This window comes from Elaeis guineensis, chromosome 6 (genome assembly GCF_000442705.2).
Source record: "Elaeis guineensis isolate ETL-2024a chromosome 6, EG11, whole genome shotgun sequence".
Classification (NCBI taxonomy): domain Eukaryota; kingdom Viridiplantae; phylum Streptophyta; class Magnoliopsida; order Arecales; family Arecaceae; genus Elaeis; species Elaeis guineensis.
The window spans coordinates 7642445-7652598 of NC_025998.2; the positions used below are offsets into that span (position 1 = coordinate 7642445).

General features: G+C 42.1%; 1 protein-coding gene across 1 annotated transcript; it reads left to right on the forward strand.

Annotated features, from left to right (window-relative positions):
* The first annotated feature begins 2246 nt into the window (after positions 1 to 2246).
* Positions 2247 to 4322, forward strand: LOC140858433 (GATA transcription factor 9-like). The gene is made up of 2 exons (XM_073259042.1): positions 2247 to 2756; positions 3440 to 4322. Exons 1-2 carry the CDS (start codon positions 2427 to 2429, stop codon positions 4163 to 4165), a joined length of 1056 nt encoding a protein of 351 aa, XP_073115143.1. The 5' UTR covers positions 2247 to 2426; the 3' UTR covers positions 4166 to 4322.
* The last annotated feature ends 5832 nt before the right edge of the window (positions 4323 to 10154 follow it).

The window sequence follows — 10154 nt, forward strand, 5'->3', positions numbered from 1 at the left end:
ATTAAGCGACAACCATGATGCTTTCTCATCTCTCTGCACCGAAACAATCACATAGATATGATCAAAAGAAGCTTCTCCTGTGAGTGACCTCATACAGGAATAACTGCTCCCAATATCGGTGACCAAAAAGGGACAGCTCATAAGAGCAGCCTCACATGAGAGTGTACTCTGCAACCCAACAAAGCTATTAAATTATGAAAACTAAGTTGGGTAATGGGAACAAGATTTTGCTAGGTGAGACCCTGGTTCAGGCCTCACTATTGCATCGGATGCAATTGGACCGCTCAAATCCCATAGTGAATAACATGCCACGTGACCCCTTGTATTTCATCGATTTTCGATTGTGCGCTCTCCACCATACATGTACTCTAAGATTTATCCTGATTTATTGCATCTGGTGCATGCGATAATTTCTTCCTGATCTTACGCATGCATCCAACAAGTCTCAGCATAAGTAGCTGCTCCGTAGGATTTTTTTTTTTTTTTTTTTGGTTTAAGAAAAAGTGATCAGTTGCTAGCCACTGGCCAGTCTTCAAAGCGAGGGCAATATCGGCAGGCAAAAGCTATACAGCGGTGAGGTGCTCCGATTCTCAGCCAATAACTTCCGGCATTGCCGCCAAAAGACAGCCTTATCCACCTGGACTCAAAGGACAGATCACGTGCCTCCCGCGTGATACTATCACTTGAGAGCGGGACCGCCGGGGGCTCCTGGGCGGAGCCCACGGAGCACGTGCGAAGAAGCAACGTGGAGGAGGGGCGAGAAGCAATCGGATCCGGCCACGTGTGATTGACCACTGCTCCTCATGGGCTTTTGACACGGGCCCGGGTGGGTGGCGCCACACATGATCGCTGACACCCCATCACGTGCTCCCCGCGGGCCCACCGCCCAGTTATTAATTTCCCCACCCCCGGCTCTCTCTCAATAATAATGAAAGATTAAAAAAGCCATAAAAAGAATAAAACCACGGGGAAAAAAAAAAAAACCCTCCACGCCAAGCAACGCCCTTCTCTTTTCCCAGCCTTTCCTTTTAATCCAAGCAAAAAAATAAAAAGTTTCCCATCACAATTCTTTACCATCACGACCGTTCATATCATAAAGCTTTGATCAACGATCAGCTTTTGTGGTACTAGTTGTTACGTTGTATTAGAGTAACACCGAACGGATCCCGAGGGAATAAATTGAAAACTTGGGACGTCATGTTGTCCCATTCTGCGACACCGATAGACCTAGGGATCCGAGACGAGCGACCCGGGCCTATCTGACGAAGTCCCCCGCTTGTGCCTCGCCTCCCGGATGCGAGACACGTGTAGACCGGACGAGAATCCGACGGTAGACTCGCTCTCCGCGCCGACCTTTTCCGCAGCCCCTACCTACGTGGACCAAGCGCGCAAAAAATTAAAATTAATTAATCGATTGATCAGCTAATTAGTTAATTAAATCAACCCGGCAAGGGCTACTGTAGCTTACACGTGGCTAGATCACGGCCATCCAATTAATCCCGGTTGAGCTGTAACCGTCGTGCTTAAACGTGGGTCAGCCAATTTTAAAAGGCCCGGGTGGAAACGGGAGTAGATGAAACGAGTGATTAAAAATGAATAAATAATGGATTAAAAATAAAAAAGAAACGCGACTTCCGATGAGAGAGAAGGAGAAGAAGAAGGGGGCAGAGGAATCCGGCTGCAAACTTGGACGCTAATGCACGAGTCGCAGCGACAAATTCTGAGAGATCGATTCCTAAGGAAAGTTGAATTGAACGCTAATTGAAATTACCATGCCTCCTAATTTCTGTTAATTTAATTAAATTACAGATCTATTAATGACGGAGTAAAGTCATTCCTTCGCGGCAAATTACGGTTATGCCTTAAGCCATGCACTCCTGGGACACCGACCTGAAATTTAATCGCAATCCCGGAACTGCCCCTCCTTAATTACACCACGGTTATAGAAATCTTCTTTCTTGGTTCCAAAGCACCTGTTAGAGCACTAAACCACGAAATTCGTATCGTTTAAGACAAGGACAGGGTCGTCATTCTCAAATCGATTCGTCCTATGATCAACCGTCTGATTTAATCAGACGATTGAGTGTGAGACAGGGTACAAGGAGAGGAAAGGGCAGGGGTGTAAATTGGAGTGAAAACATGGGGCGTTCGGGAAGGGGGGGGGCGCAGTATATGAGGGGTTTCCTGGAGGTAAGGATGCCCTTCTCCTTTTTTCGACGGTAATATAATTTTTTCTCACCCCACCTTTCGCTTTATTTACTCCACCGGATCCTTCCCTCATTTCAGCTGTCCGCCTCTGACCTTCAAATAAACCCTAACTCCTCTCCAGCTCTCTCGCCCCTTCTCTCGTCTCTCTTCTCTCTTCTCGTCCTCTTTGATCGAAGTTTTAGAAACCCTAACCTTGATTTAGGCTTCGAGGAGTTCCAATGGAGGCGCCGGAGTACTTGCATGGCGGTTACTACAAGGCGGGAACCCCCCAATTCGCGCCAGAGAAGAAGGTCGGCGGTGGTGCGGGGGAACATTTCGTGGTGGAGGACCTGCTCGACTTCTCGAACGAGGAGGATGAGGCCGGCGTGGCGGCCGGCGGGGACGACGCGGGGTTCGACGCCACGGCCGGGAACTCGACGGACTCCTCCACGGTCACCGCCGTGGACAGCTGCAGCAACTCTTTCTCCGGTTCCGACCCGCATTTCTCCGGTGACCTTGTCTGCCGGAGCTTCGCCGACGCCAGCCTCTCCGGCGACCTCTGCGAGCCGGTAATTCCGCCTCTTCCCACTGTCCTCCCCGGCCGGGGGACGGAAGCCCTCAATTAAGCTTTTGTAATAAATTTTCCTCATTTCCGTTCGTTATCCCTTTTATATTTATCATTTTCTTCTTAAAAATTCAAATTACTTAATTGTAATTCTCCAAGCAAGCCAATGAACCGATTATTTTTTTCAAAAAAATACCCAATTAATTAAATATTCTGATATATTTTTTTTTTCTGAATTGCCAAAGTGTCTATATATATATTTTTGGTACAAGCTGGAGTTTGTAATTATCTTTCGTTTTCAAAAAGTCTCCTCGTTTCTTATTTTTTTTCTTTTCTGAAAAATTTCAGGTGATCACTTCTTCTGTCCATTGCCCAATTTTTCATTTCAAATTTTTTATCCTTTTCTTTTATTAATTTATAGGAAACAGTTATCTATGTACATTAAATTACCGGGAAAAATTTTTAAATTGTGCAGTTTTCTTCTTTCTTGTCTTAATTTAATTCAGCTTTAATTCGGGAAAAATAAAAATCGCGCTAAACTGGCAGAAGGGAAATGCAACGCCCGGCTGCGGTAGCTTCCCCGGAAAAGAATTCGGGGGGGTTTCCGAACCGTCCAAAATGGGAATGTTAGAAGAAGGGAAAGCTTCCGAATTCTAATTTTTTTTTTTTAACCATTTTTGTCTACAGTACGACGAATTAGCCGAGCTCGAGTGGCTCTCCAATTTCGTCGAGGAGTCCTTCTCCAGCGAAGACCTCCAGAAACTTCAGCTCATCTCTGGAATCAAATCTTCCTCCTCCTCGTCGGAGAACCGGGCGGAGATCGCCCCCACCGTCGGCGGAGGAGCCGCCCAGCCGGCCCTTTTCCGGCCAGAGGCCCCTGTCCCCGGCAAGGCCCGGAGCAAGCGGTCCCGCGCCGCACCCTGCAGCTGGTCTTCGAGGCTTCTGGTTTTGTCTCCGACGACGACGGCGTCGTCGCCGGAATCGGAGCTGCTCGTGCCGGCGGGAAGCTCCTGCGGGAAGAAGGCCGCGGTGAAGAAGAAGGACCAGTCGTCGAGGCCCGCGGTGGCACCGGCGGCGGACGGTCGGAAGTGCCTCCACTGCGCCACCGACAAGACGCCACAGTGGCGGACGGGGCCGATGGGACCCAAGACGCTGTGCAACGCCTGCGGGGTCCGGTACAAGTCCGGCAGACTCGTGCCGGAGTACCGGCCGGCGGCGAGCCCAACCTTCGTGCTCTCCAAACACTCAAACTCTCACCGGAAGGTCCTCGAGCTCCGCCGCCAGAAGGAGCTCCAGCAGCAGCAGCTCCTTCAGGCCGGCAGCTCCGCCGTCTACGACGGAGGAGCGGCGGCCGCCGGCGATGATTTCTTGATCCACCACCACCTGGGCCCCGATTTTCGGCAACTCATCTAACTGTTAACAGAGCTCGAAATATTTCCCAAAAAAAACGAAAATCTCATTTAGGAAGAATTTCAGTAGGGCTAACTTGGAGGAATTTTCGTAGAAACTTTTATTAGGCTCCTACTTTTGGGTTCTGAAGCAGTTCTCGTGTGTTTGAATTCTCCTTCAATTTAATTTTTCTTTTGTTTAATTTTCCTAACCTCGGAAATCTAGAGAGAATTCTAGTATGTACTCCAGAATTTTCTTTTACTTACAAAAAAATCAAAAAAAATATAAAATTGGGAAGGCGGTGCTCACATTTCTCAAGCTTGGTGCAGTTCTTTTTCTTCCTTATAATTTTTAGGTGTTGGATATTTTTACGAGGTGGGCTGCACAAAAATCTTTGAGTACCACCAAACAAATGCGTGCTGGCCATCCGATGCACGTGGTCATTTGAATCTATCCATAAAACTCATCTTGTGTGCCAACTTTTGAAAGGGTAGTGCTGGTACTCGCTGATCCCTAATGATCACAACCACCCGATTGGTGGATGGCATCTTCTCTGAGTTACTGGAAAGCAAATTCTCTGGTGCTCTGTTTCAAGGTTTGTCCTTGGGGCGACTTATTAATAAAGCAAGCCAGCCATTGGTAAGTTATACATAGATTGGCTCTGGCTTACATGTTAACATGCTTACTCAAACTAGTCATTTTATAAATTGAAGGGCATGCTTGATTTAAGATGTGGCTCTTTTACATATATGGCTTGTGAAACAAGTTATTTTATGGTCATGACCAACCTCACTCATTGCTTTGTGGGGTTACTTGGGAAAAAATAATAAAAATAGATCAATGAAAGAAAAAGAAAAACATGAATATCTTCATGTTTGGTTCATGACAATTGCAGTGACATTATTGATAAAGTGATTAAGATATTGGACTACTTCATTGTCATGTTGAATTTCTAGATTGAAAAATACAGCCCGGTTCAGACCTAATTTTTCAACTTAAATTATACCATAAAATTAGAAAAGGAAAAAAGAAAAAATAGAGTAACCAAAAGCCAAACAATCAAATAAGTCTAGTCATATTATTGGCTCATTGTTGTAGCTCCTATGTTGAGTTTGAACGACTATATGTATTGGAGCTTCACCATGTAGATATCGAACACCTTTCGTTATCTGACAAATTGAAGCTTAAAAATCTTGCTCATGGCTTTACTTATTTTCAGCCCCACTTAAAGAGAAGTGAGTAAAAGAAGAAAAAAAAAAAAGTGAAAAGATGAGAAATTATCCTTGGGCAGCCAGGGAAAAGAAATTACTGAGGCCACCCACGCGGGTCCATCTATAGGCTGCATCAATCAAATGGTAAGGAATCCTGAAATGACCATGTACATCACCACAATAGCAGCACTTTGAACCTGGAAGGTGCAATGTATTGTTGAAGCCTAGTCGTACTCCTTTGCTTCATTTTTATGTCAGGAGTAGGCGCAGCTCAGTGTCCGTGGGAGCATATTGCCCAGTCCTCCCATCGTTTTCCGTCGTAATCCTCCCTCGTAGAAACCTTCCATCACTCAATACCACGAGCTCTCTCCCATATTAAATTGGCCCTGCAACCAAACTTAGGGAGATGGGCAACCAATAAGGGTGTCACATGGGGGGATAGCCGAGGACGGACGAACGCTTCAAAAGGTCCATGATATGAGTGACCTCGGGATACCAGACACCTTGCCCATCCATAGCTTTTCTACAAGTCAAAGAATTTTTCCAATATCCTCTAATACGTACCCTCCACATTATTTTATAAAGTATATAAGCTTTAAATATTGTGAGATTGTTATAATGTAATGTGGCAGAGGGAAACATACGTTACGGTGGTCACATGGCTATTTACCATACATATATCCATTGGAGTTACGAGCTAACCATTTTAATGTTTCATTGGTGGCGTTTTAGTCTTCTGGATGATATGGTGCGGCTCACGTCCGTGGGGCCTAGCATGTGCATGGGCATTCATGAGTCCACCTTTGCTTGCCTGGATGGGCATCACCGGCCATGTTGCTCGTTTGCTTCAATTTTGCTGCTCTAGGCTAGAGTTCTTGGACCAGTCATGTGCTGGCCGCCCCATATGATATGTGGGGTGGCATATCAAGATTTAGTGCTAAGATTCTAATGGCTCGCAAGAGCTACCAATTTACCAATTTGAGCCGCACTCTAAATTGGTAGTTCTTTGAAAGAACTGCCGATTTAAGGAGTTCTGAGTCCAACTAATTAATAAAAGATCTCGGCGTACAAGTCAGAAACCAATTTAACTTAAAAGTTCTATTAAGTTTTGGATCCAATCATTTGTGTCAATCTAGATACATCGCAATAATTATTCTATTTAGGACTAAACCTTACACATGATTGACGAGTGTATGCAATTCACGTGGTCTATATTCAGCTAGAGGGAGGGTCATAGGTAGATTGGCACGTCTCCTTCTCCAACTCAACTCAAGATCAATTTTGCAATTTCAAGCTTTTTGAATCTATAAATGGGGAGGGAAGGGTGCAAGACTGGGTTCTTAGGTTTCAAACCCACAAACTCTGAATCTAGTAAAGTTAGGTAATCAAATCAATATGGCTTTAGTGTTACACAGAGCCGGTCCTAACATGTTTTAGACCTGGGGCCAAATGAAAAAAATGAGGCCTTCTTTATTAAAAATTAACATACTTTAAACATTAATTATCATTGAAAAATTAATCTACATGCAATAATTTGTTATAGATATGTTCGTTAAGCAGTATGTAAAACCCATCATTAATCTATATAATTATTTTTCTTGTTATAATATTGTAGAAAGCTATCCTTGCACCCAATTAGAATATCAATGCAGGGCCTGGGGCCTGGGGCGGTCGCCCAGTTCGACCTGCCCCAAGGCCGGCCCTGGTGTTACAAGAAAAGATTACTCGGTGACTACTCAAGTCCAAGGAAATTTACATCTACACTCTTGGATTTTCATGTTTGAAGACTTGTTAATATTTGCAACTAAAACTCCACTTGCTTCACACATAATGTATCATGCTCTCTTGAGAAAAAATCACACGATCATGGCATAAATATTTAATGAATATTCACATTGAAAGATGTTCATCTTACTAAAAGAAAAAAAAAAGGACTCAAGTCCAAAAAAGATGTGCAAAACAAAGCGTAAATGATTGTAATTATCTTTTATACAAGGGCCTGTCCTGTGCGCAATAACTGATGTTATGCAGCAAAATAGTCTAGATCAGACTCTATTAGAATTTACTCACTTGTAGAAGGAAAAAATCGAGCAAGTCATACGATTTTGTCCAATGACAAATCAATTGGATTGTCAATTATCCCCCATTTGTGATTAAGCAATCCCTTTCTTCCTAAAGAAAATTATCCACCTTCTTTTCACGAAATCTCTCTCTCTCTCCAGCATTAATTCAAGAAGGCTGTCCCATTTTTTCACGCTTCTATGTTTTTTTCAAGTCATAGTCACTCCACGACAAGAATATCCATGCTTCACATCTCCAATGGCAATGCCCATAAGCTACCTTACAAGAGCTCCTATTCAACCAAACAAATCCAAAACCTTTCATTCCCTTCTTTGATGGTTGATTCGTTGGACGACTGGTTTACTCAAGTGACCAAGTAAAATCACGACTTGTTAGGCTTTTCTTCATATTGGAATCACTATTTTTATCCCACTAGCTTTGAGTAGGCCAGTGAAGCGACCCAAAAGCCACCCTAAACTTGGTCCTAAAATGATCCAATCCGAGCCCAGCCCCTTATCAAGCCACCACCTAAGGGTGGCAAAATTCGATTCGATCTGTCAATCCAATCCGCATTCGATCCATTTTAAACAGGTTTGAGTTTGAATTAAATATGTTTGAATCATCGGGTCGGATTTAGATTTCAGACAGCTGACCCATTTAACCTATTTAATAATCGAGTCAGATTCAAATTTCAGACAGCTGATCCGTTTAATCTGTTTAACCCGCTTAATAAATGAGTCAGATCGAGTTGGAACCCGTTTAAATAATGACAGTTAGGGCTTCAAGAGCTTTAAGGATCAGGAGTTTGGTCATTCTACTCATTCGGCCGATCTGTTGTTCGCCACTTCCTTCCTCCTTTCGGCTGAGGATCCCCCAACGTCTTCCCCACCATCGCCACTGGCAGTAGGTAGTCGTCCGCTACCAGCTCCTCCCCATTCGCAGTCGTATTGACCAGTATTATCTCCACACCTCCTACCACCTTCACCACCTCCCCCTTCTTCAGGTGTAGGGTTTTAGGGGTATTTTTTTTTTTTATTTCACTTTCAGGTGAGAGCATCTTATTCCATTTGTTTCGGTCCGTGTTTGTTTTCGTTTGAATCTATAATTTTTTTCTACATATATGGTGTTTTTATCTAATTTTTGACTGTTTTCTTGGGGTTTTGTTCAGCAAATTATTTTCTACTTAAAAATCTCATGTTTTTACGATTTTTGATGAGCTTTATGGGGTTTTGTTCAATAAATACATCGATGTGGATGATGTTTTCTAATGTCTTAAGGTTTTGTTCGGATCTGCTGATTTTTTGATGTTTTGAAGATTTTTTTGGTTGGAGATGGGTGGATCTGATTTTGGAGAGTTGAAAATTTAGCTAGTTCTAAAAGGCAAGATGCCTACCAGATAGGTTGTTTTAAGCAAATTAAGGTATAGACCGATCTGATCTTATATTATTTAACAATTCCAAATTCTTTATCAAAATGCCACAGCATATATTTTAAATCTAATTTATACTTTATCTTAGCTCTTTATTTATGATTAATCAGTATTTGTAATAAAGAGTTAGGCATTTCTTCACTTTCAAAGAGTTTTTTGAGAAGTAACTCATGAACTAATATCTCTGTATGTAAGACCCCTTTTGTATTCTATAAGACGGACAGTCTTTTGAACCAGCAACCTTCAGATAACTTTAGCTTCTTTTTCTTCTTTTTTTTTTTTTTTTTTTACCATTAAAAGTTATACTACAGTTTAACCATACAAGTACATGCATTGACTTATTAGGTCCAAGAAACGGATGGATCTGCTAATTGCTCAGATAACTTTAATTACTTTAACTTAGAGTTAATATTATATTTTATTTAAATTTTTTATATATATTATTATTATATATTTTTATTGAGTAAATTTTTTTTCAAATTTTATATTATTTAAAGTGATCATATGTTAAACAATAATAGTATTTATTCTTTTTTAAGGATAATGTGTTTTCAGTTTGAAATAGTATATTTTATCTTGAATTAAACGTACCGGATGTTTGTGAATTATGATGTTTGTCTTATCTAAAAATAAGTTAAATAAATTAGATCGGATCGATTAAACAGATTGTTCATCTAATAAATAGCTTAAACAGATTGAGTTGGATCGATTAAACAGATTAACTATTTAATAAATAGATTAAATGGATCGGATGATCTGTTTATTGAATGCGTCATATTCAGATTTAAAAATCTGATCTATTTAATAAATAGATCAGATTTAAATTTGATATTTTTTGATTTGATCCATACCTCATTCAATTCATTCATAATATGATCCAATCAAATTGCCGCCCCAGTTATATCTGGCTTGTGCCGCGGAGAAAAACATTCTTGAGACGATTCCAAAGTGTTCTTTCAGGCCACAACAATTCTAATACTCTCCGTCTCCAATCTGAGGCAATGCCGACGACCAGAGACAAGCCAGAGGGGGTTGAGACGGAGATGGCGAAGAAGACGTCACCGTCAGTCTCCATGGATGACGGAGAAGTCTTTCCAGCTCCTCCGTTCCCTCGCCTTCGTCTTGCTTATTCCGCGGACGACGCCGGGTACTATTTTGCCTCTTTTAGTGCGTATCCAATCTCTGTTCTCGCTCGTGATTATGCTTTCTACATTGAACATGTTGAGATTTATGTCTTAAATTCTGAAAAAAGATGTGGTTTCATGGTGGTTGAGTAAACATGATTGCTTGGAAGAGATTGAAACAATAAACA

Excerpts from the sequence above, each read along its gene's own strand:
- LOC140858433 (XM_073259042.1), top strand. The coding sequence starts at position 2,427 with ATGGAGGCGCCGGAGTACTTGCATGGCGGTTACTACAAGGCGGGAACC. Across the intron at positions 2,757-3,439 it reads CCGGCGACCTCTGCGAGCCG|TACGACGAATTAGCCGAGCT; the intron begins GTAATTCCGCCT and ends TTTTGTCTACAG.